Source organism: Adiantum capillus-veneris, chromosome 17, assembly GCF_014529385.1.
Source record: "Adiantum capillus-veneris isolate H3 chromosome 17, ASM1452938v2, whole genome shotgun sequence".
NCBI lineage: Eukaryota > Viridiplantae > Streptophyta > Polypodiopsida > Polypodiales > Pteridaceae > Adiantum > Adiantum capillus-veneris.
The window spans coordinates 137,414,108-137,436,931 of NC_140947.1; the positions used below are offsets into that span (position 1 = coordinate 137,414,108).

The 22,824-nt window shown below is 42.7% G+C and overlaps 1 protein-coding gene across 1 annotated transcript; it reads left to right on the plus strand.

The window, feature by feature from the left end:
• Nucleotides 1-13,011: 13,011 nt before the first annotated feature.
• On the plus strand, nt 13,012-21,247 carry LOC147438156 (triacylglycerol lipase 1-like). The gene is made up of 9 exons (XM_086487490.1): nt 13,012-13,633; nt 17,023-17,127; nt 17,320-17,460; nt 17,544-17,654; nt 19,035-19,178; nt 19,411-19,451; nt 19,534-19,613; nt 19,759-19,854; nt 20,792-21,247. Exons 1-9 carry the CDS (start codon nt 13,472-13,474, stop codon nt 21,094-21,096), a joined length of 1,185 nt encoding a protein of 394 aa, XP_086343616.1. The 5' UTR covers nt 13,012-13,471; the 3' UTR covers nt 21,097-21,247.
• The last annotated feature ends 1,577 nt before the right edge of the window (nt 21,248-22,824 follow it).

A 22,824-nucleotide genomic window follows, 5' to 3' on the forward strand; every position in this document is an offset into this window, starting at 1 on the left:
TATATTATTACATTTGTCACCGCATTTCATTTTGCCAATCAATTCTTTATGCCTATGATGTTGTACAATTGTCATTATTACATTTGCCAATCAATTCATTTTGCCTATGATGTGTACAATTGTCAATTTTACGCTTGTCAATTTTGCAAACAATGCGTCTTGTGGGTGACTATTTTGGGTCTATTATCTACCCTTGCACTTTTTTTAAAAAGTGAATCAAGTACAATATGGTTGATGGGTGGCAGGGCATTCAATGCCTTGTCACCAAAAAAAAATTCTCTCGGGCGTCGCTATAACCGTCGCTATTTATGGCTCTGGAGCGTCGCTATAAGCGTTGCTATAGACTTCTGTGTAAACGTCGCTATAACCCTCGCTATGAGCGTCGCTATGAGCGTCTCTATATAGCGACGGTTTTAGCGACGGTTTTAGCGACGCCGGGGGTTATAAAAACCCAGTGTATTTCCGTCGCTAACAGCGTCACAAGAGCACACAACCTCTTGTAGTGCTTGGATTATTTCAGTCGACAGGCTTAGTAAGAAAACACACTCTATGCCTATCAAAAAGACTATTAAGGCACATAAACAGAAACCCTATTTAGATCTCAAATTTTCAAGTATCATGCCAACATCCATAGTGACGGGGACAAAGATCCTAGATTGACCAGTAATTTCTAGAAGGGTCTCTTTGAGAATCCAGGAAGTAGATTAAATTTATCTTTCAGCCTATCATCCACAGACAGATGACCGAAGTGAAATAACTAATTTAACGATTCTTGAATCTACTAAAAACCTATGTCATGGAAGTAGATCAATGTTCTCAATGAAAGAAGTACCTATCTCTTATAGAGTATGCAAACAATGACATTGTACATACTTCTATGGAGAAAACACCTTTCAAGGCTAAAAAGGAAAGATCCAAAAGTCCATTACTACTTAAAGTATATGGAAAGATCTTCGTTGTTGATAAATATAGCCAATACTTACAAGAATCTTTTCCAAAGATTAAAAAGGTTATATCCATCTCATAAAAAAGGCGAAAAGGGTTGCTGCTAATAAGCACAGAAAAGCCTTAGCCTTTAAGGAAAATGATTGGGTCTTGCTAAAGTTTCTCAAGGCTCATCTAAGGCATACTACGGGCAAGAATCCTATGGGCCACCAAGAGTATTATGCTAAACTAGCAAAAAGATACTATGGTCCTTTCTTTTTAAATTCTTAAGCCAATCAATGAAATGGCTTATTAATTAAAGTTGCCCAACCATTGGCTCATTCACAATGCTAACCATGTGAGCCTACTCAAGCCTTACAAAGGAGATCCACCAAAAGAACCAATAATGGAGGATGCGCCAGAGATCGAAGATCAAGAAGAGGTGTTGCAGTCCTAATTGATTCTTCCACACAAAGACAAGATACTAAGAAACGGTAATGTTATCCAATGATATCTTTTTAAGTTTAAGAATTATCCTTTTAAAGATGCTAGAAGGATGCAAGGAACCTAGCTTAAGGATAATCTGAATCTTCTTAATGCTTACAATGCTACACTAGAGTAAGCAAATGTGAATGCATTTTAAATGAACAATTTTTTGTCTTATAAGACTCATTCTCTTTCTTTTGTTGTGCACAAAATTTAAGAAGTATGCATGCTTAGGACAACGTCATGTTTTTGGTGACGACGTCTCCCAAACACCAAGTAGAACTTGTCACTCTACTTTGGAAGTATGATATGGACTAAAGAGCAGACATGCTTGCGACAGCTATGTCTCCTGAGCACCAAATGAATTAGTCATCCATTCTGGAATGATGTCGTAGGGTAAAAAGGGATCTTCTACTCTCTATGAAACATGGACTAATGACTAGGCTTTATCTTCTCTACCTCATAGTCGAGGACGACTATGATTTCAAGAGAGAGGTAATGTCATAAAATATAATATCTAACGTTACCAGATGATTTTCTCATATTAAATTGATCATTTAATATGAGAAGATAAAAGGGGAACAAGAGATATGTGCTTCTAAACCCATCTCAACAGGGGACCAAAAAAAGGAGAAATGGGTGCATCTCAATAGGGGTCCAAAAGGAGACGGTCTACCAAAGAGCAATGTGCAATAAGTGCTTCTAGATTTACCTCAGCAAGGGACCAAGAGGAGAGATGGTTACATCTTAATAGGGGTCCAAAAGGAGGTAGTCTATCAAAGAGAAACGTGCATCTAATGGAGCTTAAAAGACCTTAGGGTTAGCTTCATTGAAGACCTCCAAAAGTTAGTGCAAGAGCTCCATCTCCTTCTCCAAGCTTGTTGAGAAGTTGAGAGCTTACACCAATACTCTTGGCTATGGAATGCAAATCCAACCAAGAGCCACGCTACAATGCTTAAGCTTGCCATCTTCTCCATCTTCATTACTATGCTATTATGCTGTGCTAAGCAAGAAGAGTGATGATAAGTGAGGAACTATTTCTTTCTCCTGTGAATGATTCTTCTTCCTCTTCCCTACCCTCATTCCCCGCTAGCTCTCTCCACCTTCGAAGGTGTTTGAGGCCTTGGGACTGAGGCTTGGGATAGTTAATGAATTTTGCAAAGTTTATGTTATGCTTGTGATATATGAAGCTTTCCATCTTCATAGCATCACCAAGGTCACAAGGAACACAAAGATTCTATTGTACCAAGTCTCTCTTGATGGGAGAATCTATAATACAAACACCTTTTGGAGGGGGGACCGGCGGCTCCTAGCAAATCCAGTCCTCAACTATTGTCATGTTCTCTAATACTCTCTCTTGCAAAATTATTGTTCATGCCAAGCTAATCAAGTACTATGCTCATGTTGCTACCATCAATTAAGTTCACCCTCTATGTTCTCAAAGTGACCTCACAAAAATGCTCACTTTAATTTTCTTAATTCTGCTAATCTCAAAGTTCATAGGCCATTTCCATTACAGAGATAACGTCATAAAATCTAATATCTAACCAACTCAAATGATTTTCTCATATTAAACTGATCATTTAATGTGGGAGAATAAACAAGAACAAGGGTTAGAATATAGACATGTACTTATGGATCTATCTCAAAAGGGGGCAAGGTTAAAGGGGTCCAAATGAGAGAGGGTCTGTCAAAGAGCAAGGATATTTAATGGAGCTTAAAGACCTTAGGGTTAGCTTCATTAAAGACCTCCAAAGGTTAGTGTTAAAAGTCCTTTGACCTTAGGTAATCTAGGGCTATGCTTGAGGTGGGAGCTCGGCCCAAGCTTGAGGTGCTTGTCGTGCTTGAGGTGAGAACCTTCCCCAAGCTTGAGGGGCTCAAGTTGTTCAAAAAAAGTCAACAAGATCCCTACTCAAGGGGGTGCGAGCCCTCATTGTAGGAGCTGGAGAGAGCACACACACACACCCTCACTCAAGTCAAGCCTTGCCTAATGAAGCAACAGGGATACATGTCAAGTTCCTCTCCATGTTGCCCTCATAAGGTGCCTAAAGCCTATTGGTTAGCCTCTCAAGGGGTCCAATGAATTTAGCAATTTAATTAATTGTGTATGCATTTATCAAGTTCTCTCAAAGGGGAAAGGGGGACACTCCAAGGCTAGCATGGTTGCTTGATATGCACTCTGCATGTGATTGGCTGGGCTTGAAGGGGTCTGTCAGGACAAGGGTCCTACGGGGCAAGGCCCAACCTAGGGGGTCAGGGACCTAGGCCAAGGGCCTGGACTGGGGATCCGCTTAGGGCAAGAGCTAGGAGTTATGCCTATATAAAGGGCGGTAGGGAGGAGGATCCTATGTCTCAGTTCCCTAGGTCTTACATTGGTATCAGAGCTTAGGGGAGAAGGAAGTGATGGAGGAGAAGCAACGGAGAGCATGGCGAGGCATGGCTTTGCATATCCTTCACGGATTCTCTCTCTCTCTCTCTCTCTCTCTCTCTCTCTCTCTCTCTCTCTCTCTCTCTCTCTCTCTCTCTCTCTCTCTCTCTCTCTCTCTCTCTCTCTCTCTCTCTCTCTCTCTCTCTCTCTCTCGACTTCAGCATGAGGCATGGCCTCTCAAGGGAACTCTCTCTCGCTCAGGCCGTGGGAAGGATTGCTCCATAGGCGGGGAAAGTGGGAAGAAAAGCCGACAAGGCAGGGACGTGGGAGCCACTGCTTGGGGGGAAAGCTGGGGTGCATGAACCACCCCTTGCATGATCCAAGAGGAGTATGGCATCGAGCACCATCTGCAGCAAGGAGGAGATTATCACGTGCGCGCAAGACCAAGGAAGGGAACACGTCACAGGAGGGCGGCTCCAATCCCACCGTAGCTCGCGTTCTCGGCCATTGTATCCTTGCGCAGAAGGCAGCGCTACCATAGCCAGGAAGTTCAAGCTATTTTTTTAAAAAATTTCTTTTCACACACTATTGGGCGCCCTAGGGTGCCCATGGGCCACCCAAGGGTTCCGTCACACTACCAGGTGGCTATGCACTGCCATGCAAAGCCACATGGCCATGTCAAAATGCCGATTGGCAGTAGAAAATCTGCAAAGGGAAGCTACAACAATATCAAACAACGCACGAGACAGATAATTTTCGGTGGTGGATCATCGACGTCTTTAGGTAAACCCAAGGCAAAGAATTTCGGCCACGACGATGGTCATAGACTTGAATTCCTGCAAGGCAGGGACGGGGTCCCCGAGAACATGGACCGGCAAAGGTTATTGATCCGTGGCTTTCAACCCAATAATGGATTCCAGGGAAGCACGGCTTTCGGTTATCTACCCTAGCTATCGACGTGAAGCCATGAACTTCACGACAATCCCTTCATATTTGACGGAGTTTTGTGATATAGTTGTTTTTTATGAAAGTAAAAGCATGCTTCAAGACCATGTCTGAAGGGGAGATGGTTCCAAGGGATGTTTGTCAAGGTGTGCGTATAGCCAACAACAAGTGAAGACACGAGTGTTTTAGCAGTCATCTGACATCATGGGACTATCATAAGCAAGCAAATACTTTGACGTACGGTCGACGACAAGTACGGGATTTTTGCAGAATCCATGCAGGGCATGGTGGTGGAGAAGCAAGGCTGTATCGAGCTCGAGTTTCTCCTCGGTATCACATTCAATTTTTGGGTTAGCAAGACTTGTCGGTAGGTGTACTTGATAAGCTGACAAAGGATGCTTCCCACACAGTACTGGTCAATTTCAATTGAAATTGCTCGACACGATTGATTCTTTCTGTTATGATATCTGCAGCCACATCCGCTGGCTATCAGCTTTCTCTCGCGGACCAGAGTGGGTTATCATCTACATTGGAGCGAGTTTTTCTTTCGACGTCTCCAGCCACCTGGTTACAGTAGGATGACCAGGTTAGACCATATCCAGTTTTGTTTATTTTTCCATGTTTACACATTTCAGTTGGAAAATATTGTCGGTTGTGTAAAGCAAAATGCTTTGACAATTTCACATAAATCAAGGCTTCTCCCTGGTGCCAAGGTGCTTGGAATCACGAGCAAGGGCACACAAGCTTGAAAAATTTGGCCAATTAGGGCATCTCACCTCACAGAATCCCTACCGGTTTAGATTGTGCAAGGCACTACTGGTTTTGGCTCTAACATCTGAGGCTATCACTCTCGCCAAGGGCATAAAAATCTGTATGCAAGGCATGCTAACCAGGTGGCATGAATTCCACCGCTTCAGAGATTACGCTTCCGTTATCACACCAGACACACACTAACAAACTAAGTTCTGGATTGTTTAAATTTATGGTTGCAGTCAATGCACAATACAACTCAATGGAACCTAAATCTAGGATTTATTTTACAGACAAAGTGCCATATTAAGTCATTTTTGCCAAGTCACGACCCATACATGGTAAGTGGGTCAAGCTGTGGCTTGTGTTTATTGTTTTCTCTCTTGATGAGAGACAGGCAAATTGCTGCATGCTTATAGGATAAGCTGCAAGTCAGGCATCAGATGCGGCAGAGCACACAGATTGGGCACAATCTATACAAATTCTTCCGCTAAAGAAAGTTCCTTAGCCCAGCATTCTCTCTCTCTCTTATTTCTCTCCATGACTAATCAAAACCTTATATGCAGTCTTTGATACATGTTTCGGAGTCAGCATGAGCCAAGGTACTCTAACTCTCAGTTAGAAATTGGGCAAGATGCCCTCTACATTAGTTTTCATCGTTTCGTTGATGCAACACTAAGTGCCATAAGGGCTACGCGCCATACACACTAGCTAACAGTATGACCCAACGGTTGGCATTCCTTGGGGAATTGTTCTTAAGAACGAACAAATCTACCCACTGGACTACACAACGGCGTCAATGGACAAGCAAGAGTCTTGTCATTCTAGATGTGTAGTGTGTCATTTTTCACTACATGTGTTCATGACAATGCTTAAGTTGAGTTTTTGATACTCTTGCACTTACATCAGCTGATCTATACCATGAAGTCTAGAGGCAGCAAACAGTTGAGACAACATGGCTGTTGACACGAGCTATGCATCTTACTTGTGTGGATTTCTTGCTCTCTCTATATCACTACGAGTGTCTATGGCATCCTTGTTTTGGGGTAAGACACGGCGGTTGATTGCTACATCTCCCCATAGGCATTAAGGATCACAGTTTGATCTACATTGAGGATCGCAGTTGATCTCTCCCAGTTATACTTTCAAGGAAAGAATTCCGCAATCTACCACACGTGGTAGCAGACGGAGACATTTTTCAAGTTGATTCCAATCATTCTGTACACGGTTGACTATGTTGGTTACCGTTATCTGCTAGTTGAGCAGTTTCTACAAAGAGTTTTACCAAGGGGTTTGACTACATAGATTCTATCCAAGGACTTGGATTGCAAAGGCAACACCCAGGATTTCCAGTGCAATGCTGTTTGTTTTTTTCAGGTAGGGGATGTGCTCCTCTCCATTTGAATACAGGTAAGTGCACATTACGTTCAAATCTCCAGGTACGCATCTATTGATTTGGTGTTATTCCATTTTTAGTATGCTTTGCTTGGTTTTTCAAGACGTCTAAGTACTCTTGAATGTTACAGAGCCATGCCAAGGGCATGTTGGCACAAAATATTTTGGGCCAAGTGTCCAATCTATCTTTCTATCTTATGTTGTTACGAACCTACTTGTAGGGTTCAATTTGACACATGTTGTCACATGGGATACAACATGGTCTAGGAACTCAAGGAGTTCGGTTTAGCCAGTGTGGAGCAAGATAATGAGGGTCCCTCTCACTCTTGTCGCGGAGTGTTTTGCAGTTCCTCCACACACAATTACATCTTGTACTTGATGGATGTCCCTTTTTCGGCCATCCTTATTTGAGACATATTCCACATGTGGTGAATATACGTCTATGGGGTTGACACTGGCGCCTAATTCTTAATGATTTGTCGCGACGAAGTCCCTACCTGCTAGTCGCATCCATTTATTAGACCATTTGGAGCACACCGTATCAGGAACAATTTCAGTGGCCAGAAATTGTCAGGTACTCAGTACGGATTTGTTGCGATGACAAGTGTTGTGAAACCACCTTAACTGAGGGTCGTTTCTACGTATAGCCAAGTATGCTAAGTTACTGATAATGTCTCATGGTTGGTACTTAGGTGTGACTGATCTTTCACATTCTGTTATGGTCCAACTCTTGTTGAAAGGCTTTCACTTACGTACCGTGGAAAGTCTCGTCATGGAATTGCGGTTTGGATAAATTTGTGTTAAATGCATGCACACTAGGTGTTATGGGCCCTAGTGTTTAACACTGATTTATTTGGAGCGGCATGCCAATTCATGGACTTTATTCTCTCTGCACCTTTTTGCACTGCATGTGCAATCTCTCCTGCAGATTTATTATGAGTTTACACCCTGCTATACAAGGCACTGGCTCAGGATGGGTGTCTATGGTTGGATGGTCTAAACTCCAGGAGCTTACTCCAGTCCACCCGCTTTCAATCTAGTTGGTTGTCTTCACTCCATATAAAATATATGGCTGGATACTCGATGATTGAGTCCTAGTTTATCAACAGTCAGGGAAGACTGTCTGTAAGTGGTTGGGGAACAACACCTCACTCTTACTGCTGCTATTCATCTCGTGTTGGATGGGCAACTTACAAATATTTCTTTTTCTAAAGGATCTACTAAGAGCAACGCATTTCTGAATAGATGATTTTCTCCCTATTCTAGAATTTGCTTAAGTACGGTTTTCAACTTTGAACACCTGTTGTGGTGGGGTTGGAGATTGTTTCAATAGTTTCATACGTCAAGGACTTACCGGGTGTGCTGACAAAGTATGTTGGCAAGTAACCTTCATTAGGGATGAACATGTAGTTCTCTGTGTTCCAAACTATTCAGAATTCTAGCAAGAGGACACTCCCTACCTATGAACTTTTCAAGATACTCAAGCGAGTAGGAAATCTGGCTCATAACTGCATGGAAAGTTACGCCAAGGTTTCCTTGCATTATTCCAGTACCTTCAGAAGCTCTGAAAACTGGTTATGCCTTTGGACAACTCTTAGTTGTGGTTACTCCTTTACAGTACTCAAGTGAGTTATAAATGGAGTTACCATTTCGACCCAAGTGGTTGCAAAAGGACAACAATGTTGAAAATCAAGATGTTGCTCTTGGTTTCATTGAACCTCCTCACTACACCAATTATCGGTCATACAGACAACTGGCTCACGTATGGGACGTCAATAAAGAAAACATCAGTATTCTTAAGAAGATATTACTACTTGTGTTTTTGAGGACGAAAACTCTCCCTTAAGGGGGGAGTAATGTTATGACAAGGGTCCTACGGGGCAAGGCCCAACCTAGGGGGTCATGGACCTAGGCAAAGGGCCTGGATTGGACCACTGTGGACTGGGGATCCGCTTAGCGCAAGAGCTAGGAGCTAGGCCTATATAAAGGGCAATAGGGAGGAGGATCCTATGTCTCAGTTCCCTAGGTCTTACAGGGTCTAATGAGCTTCCACCATGAGCTAGAAGAGGGAGTCGACCAAAGCAAGGGGGGGGAGTTAGCTTGGGGGGTATACTCTCCCACACACACTCTCTCTCTCTCTCTCATTGTGTGTGGTGCAAATTGCAAGAGCTCCATTTCCTTCTCCAAGCTTGTTGAGAAGTTGAGAGCCTACACCAACACTCTTGGCTACGGAATGAAAATCCAACCAAGAGCCATGCTTCAATGCTTAAGCTTGCCATCTTCCTCATCTTCATTACTATGCTATTATGATATTCTAAGTAAGAAGAGTGATGATAAGTGAGGAACTATTTATTTCTCCTATGCATGTTTCTTCTTCCTCTTCCCTACCCTCATTCCCCGCTAGCTCTCTCCACCTTTAAAGGTGTTTGAGGCCTTGGGAATGAGGCCGGGGATGGTTAATGCTTTTACAAGATTATGTTATGCATGTGATGCATGAAGCTGTCCATCTTCATTCCATCACCTAGGTCACAAGGAACACAAAGATTGTTTTGTACCAAGTCTCTCTTGATGGGAGAATCTATAATACAAAAGCCTATTGGAGGGGGGACCGGCTCCACATAAATCCGATCGTCAACTGTTGTCAAGTTCTTTAACTCTCTCTCTTGCAAAAGTATTGTTCATGCCAAGTTAATTACGTATTATGGTTATGTTGCTATTGCTAATTAAGTTCACCCTCTATGTTCTCAAAGTAGTCTCATGAAAATGCTCACTCTAATTCTCTTAATTCCGCTATTCTCAAAGTTCATAGGCCATTTCCATTACATGAGCCATTAATAATTAACCAAGCTATACCACAAAGCAGACCTTCGTTGCCATTTAGAAAGGAACCGGATGAAGACTCCTAATAAGCTTACGAAGAAGCAAGTGAGAATAAACACAACTTGGTTCTCACACTCGAAGACGAGTGCTATATTGTCAACTCATCATCAAGGTAACTCAGGTAACATCTGGAACAGACAGGTTCCCTCGGCATAGAGTCAATGCACCATGTGGTCTATGCCCATTTTTGTGAATTCTTCATATCAACTCCTCGTGAAGGCACCATACGGACTTGGTACTCACTGCGTGCTATTGCAAGTCGGGCTATTCTTGAATGTATGGGGTATATAAAGAACTGCCATTGAAGGTAAGAACACCTAAAAGTAGCCCAAATTTTTGCACAAGTAGACGCCTGTAGGTCTACACCCTCCAAGGCATTAACTGGGGAGAGTCGAGGGAGTGTCCACCAACCCTAAAAATGTCGCTCTGATGGATCGGGGGGGGGGGGGGGGGGTTAGACCTTGGTTGACTTAGGGCTCTAGGGTGACAGCTAACGCTTGATCTCAACAAATTGTGGCACGCGTCTACGGTGTGCATGATGCTTGCGGGTGGGGACGACGGATGATGGGACATAGTCATGACCCATGATTTCTCCTCAATCCAACATCTTGGCATGTTGTGAGCACACGGTTGGGTTTGAGAGGGCCCGATAACGGGTGTCCCCCTCTGTTTCTCAACATAGAGGTAAACAGGGAGGGCCCGATAACGGAGTGTACCCCTCCGTTTCTCAATGTAGAGGTAAGTTCAAGGAGTCCCCCTTGCACGGCGACTCCAAGACAACTAGACCTGCTGCAATCGGAAGTGTGAAGAACCATGCAAAATACCAAAAAACTACATGCTACAACCCATAAAACAAACAAATCTACATACCTGGAAAATCCTCTGAGCATATGTACGTGACAGAGTGAGACAGAGAGCGAGAGAGCCTAAGAGAAACATGCTGTTGCACCTCCTTGAGTAGAGTGCTACACCGGCATGGCGAGAGAGAAGAGAGGAGAGAGGAGAGAGGAGAGGAGAGTAGAATAACAAAGACACTGGGTGCAAACTCCCCCCGTGCAAGAGTGAGCATTTTCCTCTTGCACATATTTATTTATAGATTTCTTGAATGCTCAAAGTGAATACATACTGGTCCGCCGGACATAAATGGCCATAGCTCATAAAGAGCACTTAAATAATGAAATGTCCATAAATGTGCTATCCTTTAGCATAACCCTTAGCTTTTTCCACCCATCACCTGCATTAAATAAGTCATTACATACCTCTCTGTTAGAAAGCAAATGTCCTCAGTTGCATAGATAGGAATCTGTAAAGCATACTTGTCCAAAACAATGGTTAATATTCTATGTCAAAAGTATCACACATTGGCACAAAGAGCCCTGTAAAATACCAAAATCTATAAGCTACAATCCATGAAAAAAACAAATCTACATACCTGGAAAATATTGTGAGCATATAATCAAAGTCGTACGTGAACAAAGAGCGAGAGAGAGTAAGACAACACGTACATATGCACCTCCTAGAGCTCCTTTTGCAAAGTCCATTAACTTCTAACGCTTTTGCCACCTGTTTGTTATTTACTGCAGCTGACATGTGGAAAAAGCATGACCGAGCCTTGGGCTATGCAAAAAGACATCACATTTATGTATAATTTATTATTCAAGTGCTTTTTATGAGCTATGGCCATTTATGTCCGGTCGGCCAATGTGTATTCACTGTGAGCGTTCAAGAAATATATAAATAAATACGTGCAAAAGGAAAATGCTCACTCTTGCACAAGGGGAGATTGTACCTAGTGCCTGCGTTTACTCTTCTCTCCTCTCCTCTCCTCTCTTCTTTCTCGCCGTGCCGGTGTAGCACTCCGCTCTAAGCAGTGCATTTGCATGTGCTCGCTACTCTCACTCTCTCTGTCTCTGTCGTGTAAGACTTGCTATTGATTCTATTGCGTACATGATTGTGCAGGTATGTGGATTTGTTGATTTTATCTTCGGTTTGTGCTATCACACCATACCGATATGAAACTCTAATAAATGGGTTTCGACAGCTCACTACTCATGGACCGCTTGTCCAAATTTGATGTTTAGATACTCCATGTGAAGATCTTGACTTCCTCTTCGAGATTAGCTATGCATGTTCACAAACGCACCCACAAGGCGCTCGTCGTTCACTCACAATGGTTATCGGTAGATTGTCAACGCGAGACGACCCGGGGCATTTTTGGTAAAATTTGAAGATTGTCCAAAGTTGTCTAAGATAGTTACAAATGGATTTTGGACATGCACTTGAGGTCCAAATAGCCTCATTGCCCAACTTGATCATAAATGACTCTTTTCACATCCAATCTCAACTTTCACCACGTAGAGTCGTGGCGGCTCTCATGAGTGTCAAGCTAGAAGTGACAACGGGTCGTTTTCTGGACAGTCCCTCCACGAGCCGCAACAAGGGGGACTCAAGTTAGCAGAATGCGAACCTCCCAAACATGCGGCTCAAGTGCGGAGACTTGGTCTCTGGGTGAAGATTCCACCACGAGTGTCCCGAGCACACCTGTAAACAAGGAGGACTAGGCTCGCAACTACAAAAATACAAAGGGAAAAGCGGTGCCTACCCTTGTATCCAATCAAATTGAAGGGGCGTATACTGGCAAATTGCAAAGAGGTGAGTCAGCATACACTTTTCAATTTCAACTAAATTGTTGCAGGTTGCGCGGTTGCCAACTTGTTTGCAACTATGAAGCCATGTGAAATGACTCATAGATGACGTTACTTTTATAGCCGAGCGCCATGGCTCTTTCATATGCTCTTCTTCTCTTCTTTAGGTAGGTAATAACTTATATGAGATTGTCTTCCAGTCTTCTAAGACTTGCCCTTGCACTGTGCAGTTTTGTACATCTTGTATTTTACTATAACTGGCAAACTGCCTTGAGGAAAGCAACGCCTTTATTGGATGCGATAGAGACCAACCTTCTTGTCCATCTACCTACCGGCTATCAGGGTTCAGAAGTGAGTCCATCATCCATGCATGGTGCACTCGTGTGTGTGTGTCTCTCTCTCTCTCTCTCTCTCTCTCTCTCTTCACATGATACACACACCTTCCCTATTTTACAGATTGATAATCTCTTCAAGTGTGTGTATTAAATATTCTACACTTTTATTGCTCTAGCAGCTGGGCATCTCTCTCTCACACACACACGCCCTGGGGCCCCCTCTCTCTCTCTCTCTCTCCCGCCCGTAGGTAAATATTAAGTGCATCAGACACAGACAAACGAGCAGCTCACCGTCATGAAATCCTCCACCCATGCAGAGCATTGTTTTTTCTGCAACGTGCTCCTAAGCTCACACAATGACGCTAGCCTTGCCCACTTTAGCACTTGACACTCGCAGTGTTGCATGCAGCTTCATCAGAACTGCAATGCTTTTGCTCTGTGGTATGTGAGTTGCCAACCTCGCTTAAGCAGGCACATACATGCAGGCATAGTTCAGTCATCATATACAGCTCTGCCATCCTTGCCTTTGCTTCCACCATCTTCCTTAAGTTGCTAAAGAGACTGCCTCTCATCTCAGTATAACTCCAATGCTTCTCCACACCCCATAGCCAGCACAGAGTCAACAGCCTAGTATTGGGTCACCGGCTTGTCCCTCCAATGCGGAGGTTGAGGGTTGTCTTATCAGTGGCAATATAGAGCTGGATATTGGCGCTCGTGCTCTGCGCCTATATTATCTGCCACCAATGGCAATGGCTTCTCTTGCTTTGCTAAGTTTCCTCTTGTTTTGGCATATACCTTCCATTACAGAAGCGCTTGGCCCAGTTGAGGCAGACATCCAGAGGCCAGATGGATTGTGTGCCCTCCTCGTCAATCCCGTTGAAGGATATGCTTGTCGCGAGTACACGGTAAGTGGTTTCTCACGCAGGATTGAGGTACATAGCTTTCATGAATTTGATAAAGACTTTGCTTTGCATGGTCACCAAGAATGATGCATTGTCTTTTAGTTCTACATTGAATCAACAAGACCCTCTAGCACTACATAAGGGGTTTGGAAGCAATAGCATCTTCTTTGTCCCTCTTTAACACCCTCGGAATTGCTGCTGAGGTACTCTGCCTGAAGTTGTTCTTGATTCTCAATTTCTCGAGATAACCAAAGTCAATTATGAGCCAACTGCTCTTATGCACAAAGAACTTCAAGGTCTTGATAAATTTTGAGTTGGAGGAGTTCATAGCTTAGCTTATCCTGTCAGTCATGTGCCATGGTCTTGTCAATGTCATTCATGCTGTAGATACTATGTTGATAAAGGGATAACTTATCAGAAGCATATGTACATCCAAGACTCTTACCCACGACGCTCCCTTTAGCAACAAGAACATCAATTACTAAAAGAAAAAGACTACTTTCTGATGTACATTGTATCCCTTGTAGAAAGATATGCTTTGTGTTATGCTTGAAGCTTGAGGAAGAAATCTACCAGCCCAAGGTTAGAGTAATTTGAAGGTTTTTACACTATGTAGAGATGCATTCTTTGATGTGTATCAAGGATACTGAAGAGATGGTGCATCCATGCCAGGTTTTACTGTTAAAATTTCTTCATTCTTGCCTCGTATCACAATCAAAGTATCTTGACCTCTTGGAGGAGAAGCTTGGAGCCTCAATCTCATGGAGCTGGTCAAGGTCATATGCTTACCTTCTTGAAAAGCTCTTTAAGGTTTTGAGCCTTTTGCTATTCCAGGTGCAATGAGCCAGATGAAGTCAACTATGCCCCATGGAGAAAGAAAATTGTTGGTAGCCTTTTGACTCTTATGATCTTGGTATCATGTCAAGGAGTATATTGTGGAGCCATATTCAAAAGAAGAGCGTTGCATGGGAACTAAGCTATTCTTGTCGTATCGAGACGCTAGTTAACTGTCATTGGGGAGGTGTCCATACAAGACGTGTCTTGATACATCCCATATCGCTCTCGGGACTACTCTACAGATTTATGGGGGTCCCATTTCAATCAACATAGCTCCTACTAGACATCAGGATCCACCGATTGCATCCCTAGATCCATGTAGTTCCAAGCTCCAATGCTCGATAGGCATAGTGTCTCCTTATAGAAACGTATGGTAGAATGCCACGGCGTATTGTCCATAATTTGAGGCTTGATTGTCTAGGCGGGGACTTCCCGCTCATTGGCCCTTCAAGCAGATTACAACCCTTATATACATCCATGGTTGATGAAAATTTCACTTGCTCGTCAAACCAATTGCATTGAAGTGAGAGTTGTCTATGGAAGGCGATGAGGTGAAAGAGGTGTATATATGCAAAGTGCTTAAGTGCAATGTACCCATGTGTATTGCAGAATGCTTTGTTTTTGTCATTCTTGAATGAGTGAGTTCGTGTTTTCCTGAGAGGCTCAAAGTATGCTTTGAATGAATCTAGTAAAATTTCTCATACTTGAATATTCCCAAGAAGGTCACCAAGAGAGCGTGGAAGCACTTGTTGTGTTGGGCTGCGGGGAGAATCGTGTCAGTGGAATTTAAAGTAGACTCGTTGCAATGCAGCACTTGCTATGTGTAAGTAGCTTGCCTTGTCTAGTACATAGCCTTGTCACGAGCCAAGACAAGTCATGTCTCGTTGAGTCTTTATAGCTTCAGATTTTAGTCGCGTTGCCCTTATTGACTTGGAAGGAATCCATAGGAACTTATGCCTTTTGATCCAAAAAATTGCCTGTTTTTTGTAGATTTTCTTCAAGGGAAAGTATCTTTGAAGTGACTTGTAGCATCATCCCAAAGCTCATGGAAAGTAAATAAAGACAGTGTGCTTCAAATCTCCTTCTAGGCTATGGGGCCAAGGTTTTCTTGATGAATGTCTAAGCTGGTCAACAGACACCATTAATTGCTTGATACCTTTATGGAGGCTTGATTGGTGCCTAGGAGTTACCTTGATTGAGCCTTGTTCTTGTAATAATGAAGATCGAATCCCTTTGGTTGAGTGACCTTCTTGTGGGCATAAAGATATTGTTCTTTATATTTCTACTGGTATTCTTGACAAATGCCTACGCCAGTTAGCAGACACCATTGATTCCTTGAAACCTTTATGGAGGCTTGTTTGGTATTGAAGAGTTTTCGTGATTGACCCTTATTCTTGCGTAATATGGAAAAAGAATATGGAAAAAGAACTGATACAACTAGCAAAAAGGGCAATTGAAGCTCTGACCAGTCAGTCAGGAGAAAAAACCTCTCCTAAAGAGAGTAAGAAGTCTAAAGAGAGCCTTACCCACCTAGAATGGAGGGACTCCCAGCAGCCTCTTAAAGATAGAGGTCTCTAAGGGGAGCAGCAAATACTCGATGATCTCAAAATCTACAATGACAACAGAGGCCAGCACTTGAGGAAAGTGGTAACAGCCGCCCTGAAAAGGGAACATTTAGTAATCCAGTCCAAAGCCTTCAACTGGCATTTCCACTGTCAACGGCCAATTAAGAAAGGAAAAGAGCTCATTTTGAGGATGAGAGTGAAGAATCTGTACAGAGACACTAGCACTTGCCAGCCAATCTCCAAATATGAGGCTTCAATATCTTTAACTAGAACAGGATGCATGCTCATAAGCTGAAGAGACCAATCCACTTGCTGAAGGTTGCTCCGGGAAGCCACTTAATTGAGCCCAGCTGGCTGGGAAGGCAGAAGAAAGGAGAAGCCGACTTAAGTGGTGAATAAGCTGGAAGGGTAACTTGACATAGAGGAGAGAGGGACTACCAATTGACTAAAAAATGAACACAGCCGGGACATAGGACAACCAACCCATCCTCCCCCCCCCCCCCAAAAAAAAAGAACACACACACACACACACACACACACACGTGTGCATGCACACATGCACGCACAAAACATACAAGCAAGGCAGCTCCACGCGTGCACACAACAATATACACTTGCACACCCAAAAACAAACACATACCCATTTGCCCAACCACGCAAAACACAAACTCCTCTCTTAGTGTAGTTCTTACTAGCCTACAACAATGGCATCAAGATCCTTGTAGGCTGTATCGTTCACTTGTTCATACCCCTCTTCCTTTTGTTTATAGCACTGATACCATTGTAATTAGTGCTTGACATTGGTAATCATCTGTTGCGCTTCTTTATAACTGATGCTGTTTTTTTTTCTATCATTTCTTCTTGCTGCTGTGCTTTCCTAATTCGTTGCTTGTATATAGAAGAGTTTTTCTTTCTATTTTTTTTTATAGCAAAATCTACGTCGTCTCTTGGAATTATATTATTTTTAAAAGTAATGTTCAATGCTTCAAGGTGCAAACGGACGACCAGTTTCTTGTTGGTGTACAAAGGGTGTCAAAAAAAGAATATCTTGGCAAGTCCAGAGGACCAGTTTTCGTGCTCCACGGCATTTTGTTGGTGAGTTTGCCATGCTCTCTGATTGATGTGTGGTATAGTCTCCTTTTTTGTGGCAAAAAAGAGGGGCTTCTGACCCTTTGCTTTTATGTTCCCTCACATTTTTTGGCTAATACTATGATTTTATGCTTAACTAGATGCTCCAGAATCAGCCTATGAACATGCTCACATGTAGTTTGTCAACTTGTCTCACAGGGCGGTGATGTTTGGTTTTTGAATCTTCCGGAGCAGTCTTTGGTATTTATGTTAGCCGATCAAGGCTATGATGTTTGGGTTGGGAATACAAGGACCACTAGATTTAGCTATGGCCATGTTAAATATACCAAAAAAGACAAGGTGTGTGGTCCATGTTACTGCACACATGGAGAACAATGGTTGGATGCTCAATCTAATGAATTCATTGGCTTTTTTTGGGCCAGGGTTTTTGGGACTGGAGTGTTGATGAATTAGGTGAGTATGACCTTTCGGCAATGATGGGCTTGGTTCAGAGTCAAACCAATCAAAAGCTCCATTACATAGGTTACTCTCAGGTAACTCAGTATTCTCTACATTGGTAAGTAACCTTGCTGTAATAGATGTGGTTGCTTCATAGCTGTAGATACCTCACAGATGTTTGTGAGCTCGCTGAATAATGCCAACATTGTTGCAATAAAGCTGCCCTTGCCTAGAATAAGCATTGGAGTACAATTTAGAAAAAAATAATTTCTTGAACACTAGCTTCTATATCTTTGGAAAATAGTCCATGGCCTTCAAAGCTCCAGTTATTCAGAATGAGAATAGGTCTCTGGACAAGGTGCTGAATGCGAGCTTGAAGAAACAATGAAGCTACATTGAGTAGGCCACAGTTCAACACCCAGAAAGGGAAGAGACATCTTGGATGTCTGATGGCATAACTCATCCATGTCAATGTAGAAATGCAATGATTGTGTGAGAGAGGCAGTGAAGAAGCTACAGAGGTCTCCTTGAGTTTGAAGGAATGTATGATCGTGCCATAAATGGGTTTTCTGCAATGAATTTTTTCCCTTGGCCTGCTTCCTTGGCCCCCTCTTCTGTCATCCTGGTTGGGCGGCGGCTCAAGCAGTTTTTCAGCAGCTACGAGCAACTGGACTAGCATTTAATTGGTCTTGTTCCTCTTGGGGGAGCCCCAGTCTACAGAGCCTTGGTTCTTCTACCATTGCGAGAGTTCTTCTGCAGAGTTTCTGGATTTCTCCTTGCAGCTTCTTCACCCTCAGTCAGACCCATTGTGTCACACCATTTAAAGCCTGTAACTTTTCCATGAAAAGACATGACTGCAGTTTTAGAGAACTTTCTGAATGGAGAAACTGTTGGAGGCAAAGGAATCTTGAATTGAAATTGAGCCTTGGGTAATTGCCAAATTCTTCGACTCTCTGCGAAATAGACAAACCACTCTTTTAGAAAGAACTCAGCTCCTCGAGAATTTGCACACAGCCCAATGTCTTGATACTCATAGTGTTTGCGAGTGTGACTATTCTATTGATGGACAATAAGGAACCATAGGAAGAAAGAGTCAGAACAATCCGAAGTCTTGAGCTTTGTTGGTCACAAATGAAGGGCTCTGTAGGAAAACAAGTCTGTTCTACACACTTGGTAGGTGCCTTTGTTGCACATGCCAATGCATGTGCACACATTTAATCTCACAGCTTGCCTTTTACATGAGATTCACACACATTAGAAACTATACTGTCTTCTTGTTGATCTAAGCATAGTTGGTTGTGGTTAAGACTTGTGCATGGATGAATTCTTCTTGCCGTCCTTTATTTGGAAAAAGGCATTGTATAGTTGTTATCTGCTTCCTCTTGATGTATCTCTCGCAGTTCGCCTTCTCATGAACATGCTGTAGCAATCTCATACAATACAAAGTTGTTCTTTGTGACTCTTGATATGTGCAGGCTTCTCAGCAAGCATTCGCAGCCTTCTCTCAAGGCAAACTTGTGGACATGGTGAGCAAGGTGGTCTTTGTGGCTCCAGTTGCTTATATAAACCATGTCAATTCACCTATCGCCACGCTTGCAGGCAGCCTATACATTGATAGGGTAAGCTAGTCGCAGAATTTCTTTTTTGAAGAGACTATTTGTAATCTTCATATGGGTACTCCTCATTCTTGTCGTAACAATGGATTAACCTTTAATGGATACCTGAAGCTTGCTGCTAGTCTTCGTAGCCCCTCATTGACTTCAGCCATTGAAGGGCTTCATAAGTCCTTATGTTTTTTAATACTTGCTTCTTGTCAAATTTCTGATGCACTGTGGGTCTTACTGGTAGCAGCTGTTCCAGATTCTGCATGTTTACGAGTTCAGCACTACATTGTAAGTCTATTGCGGGTCGACATTTCTTGTTAGGAAGAATCTATTTGGACCTGATAAGAGCCCTTGATATTCAATTATACAGCCGGAAAAAGGAGGTGGTGGATATAATTTGCAGGGCTACTGCGTCTGGATGCTTCAAAAATTGGATTTCCATATTCACAGGTGCAAAATTTAAAGCTAAGCGTTGTGCATTGCTCTGCAATAAACAATGACTTGACTGTAGAAATCATGGGAAGCTAATTACTCTGCTCGTTTGCACTCACGAAGCCACTGATTGCTTCATGAAAATCCTGTCTGTGCTTTGCAGGAAACAATTGCTGCTTGAACGTATCCCGGAGAGTTATTATTGACACATACGAGACCCAGGCTACTTCTACAAAGAATTTGGTGCACCTCGCCCAACGTGTGTGCTCTCTCTCTCTCTCTCTCTCTCTCTCTCTCTCTCTCTCTCAAACAGCGCTGCAGTCTGCATCACAATGTATAGGGTACTCCCACAGGCCAGCGTGGTTCTCGTCTTTACGACTTCGACATATCCGCATGTGCTTGCCTGCAACACTTTCTTTTTGTGTATTGCTTTGAAGAAGCCTTATAGAGAAGAAGAGCCCACGAAAAATACCATGTGCAGATATGGAACACAGTAATACAGCAGTACATTCCAAATGAAATAGATCTCGAAATGAAGTAGATCTCTATGCAGATAAGGGAGAGTGACGCCCATTTCCAAATAAAGACATGCTGGGAATGGCAGCTTGTTTTCTGCTACATATCATATACTCCCTTTGCCAGTGTGCTCGGATTGTGCTTGTGTATGTGACTTCCCAAGCATGGTAGTGCATAAGGTTATTAATTTACAGGATTGATGATGCACCTGCAAATGTCATTACTATATCGGACCTCAATATTAGTCTGCATTGGTATGTATTTGTATCCATTAATGGTTTGAGATGGAAGCTTGTACACAGCAAGTCCTGACCAAAACAGCTACTTGCAAGATGGATCTTGAGAGGTCTAAACAGATATATGTTTTATGTGTATGCAAATGGGGTTCGAATCATAGTCACAGGGGACGCCCATTTTTGGGCTTCCCGTCCCACTTGCTGTCCTGCTCTCATTTTACTCTGAAAACCCATATGAGCCCCGTCCCCCGTCCCCATTCCTTGGGAAGCGTCCCTTGTGACTATGGAACTTCTAATGGGTGCTCTCGCATTAACTCATCGGCAAAGCTAGCTTGTACTGCTGTGTTTGGGGAGTCATTGATGTGTGTGTGTGTGTGTTAACTGAAAAAAGTGTGTAATGCCACTAGTAATATTTCACTGCTGATGTTTCTTTTTTGTGCTCAGAGTTAAGGAAGAAGACATTTGCAAAGTACGACTATGGATTTTGGGGCAACATAATGACATATGGCAGGTTCTCTCCGCCGGCCTACGACTTGTCGAAGGTGCCAACAAGCAATACCTTGTTCATACACGGTGGTGCAGATGCCCTTGCTGACCCCAAGGATGTTGCCCATCTCTTCTCTCTACTACCCAATGGTGGTAGTTACCCAGTGTCATTTTTGCCTGAGTACGCCCACATTGACTTTATCTTAGGCACTAATGCCAACCAGCTTGTTTACAAACAAATTCTGGACTTTCTGGCATCCTAATGCGCATCATTTTTCAAAAGCGCCTAAGACCCAGTTCTTTTTGCTCTCGGCGGCAATGGTCATTTGTAAGATGGGCTCAATGAGTTCTCCTGTGGTTAACTCGATTGTAGATTGTATTATTTGTGAAGCAGGGTTCTAGCCATGATTTTTAGTAGCTTGATGATGGCCGATTCATCATCATCCATTCTGTTGACACGGGCTCGAAGGGCCAGGTTCTGAGCAGTGGTTCTAAGTGGGCTTGATTGATGGTGGCCAACACGTCATCCTCCACTCTATATTTGGCACTGACTTAAAGGCAGGCCAATATAGACTGGGTCCTATACACCTATACAAAATAATGGTTATTTTGCAGTTGCGGCAGCGTGAGAGCTCTCTCTCTCTCTCTCTCTCTCGAGCATGATTATTTGTAAGAGTGTGTGACTATGTAGAGCTAATACATGGGGCAAAGGTATGGCAGGGTAGTAGTACACCACAGCACATCTCTCTCTCTCTCTCTATCTCTCTCTTTCTCTCTCAAGCCCGATTATTTGCCTTAACACGAAGGTGTGATTATTGCCTTAAGTACATTCGAGAGAGGGATGTGCTGTGCTGTTCTACTACCGTGCCATATCTTTGCGGCATGTAGTAGCTCTACGTTGCATAGCTTCTCCATACTAGTGCCCCCCTGGCACCATGTGTTCTACAACCTCTGCCATGGGCAGTCAAAATGAACACCACTCTAGCTCTGCACACATGACAGCTCGCCACCAAGGTTGAAAATCTACTCGTTGTGCAAGTTCTTGTTACCATGCACCTGTTGAGCCAATTGTAGCCTTGTACGTAGTCACCCACTCTTGTCAGTGGTCTGGAACTCTCGGCAACCATAGCCTTTGTATCCGATAGTTGCAGACAAAGGCAAGAACTACATCCTATGGATGCTCAGGTCCCATCTACTCAAGCTAGCTAGGACTTCTGCAAGAAGTTGTAGCTAGGGGTGTGCAAGCATACACATTGAGCTCCCAGATGAAGGTCTGTCAGATCTATATGTAGCTTAGCTTGGATGATTGATGGATTGAAGCTGGCAGAGGCAAGGGTCCGAAGTGGGAGGGTATAGAGGTACTCTTCTTGTAACCAATGCAAAAGTTTGTTTATCTACTTAGTACGTACTTGATGTTGTAGAATATATCATCAAAAATTTATATTTTTTGTATTTTTAGTTTCTTACGTGTTTGCAATGACCAGCATTATGTTTAGTATGAATAATTACTTTGTTTTTTTGTAATTTCTAGTGGCTTTTCGAGAGTTGTTACAGCTAAATTGATAATAGATTTTCCATGTTTTTTTGTATTTAAATAACTTCAAAAAGAAGAGTTTGGATCATTGTTATTGCTCAATATTTAGCTATTTGGTCGCAACATACCGTATCTGATTTGAAGTAAAGATTAAATGCTTAGAATAAATCTTCAATATTTGTGAATAATTACAATAGATATGTGGCATACATAATTTTTCTTTAAAACATATTTTATTTGATTTTAACGACAGACGGAAGGCTTAGAGTAAATCTAAAATTTGTCATTACAAATAAATCACACTTGACATGCATGCTTCTCTCCAATAACATACTACTATTGATTTGAAATAAGGATGAAAGGCGTAGAATACAATTCTGATTTTCATGTGTTAATAAGATACACATGGCACGGTTCCTCTTTATCCTTGAGAGAAGCATCTATATTGAAAACGACA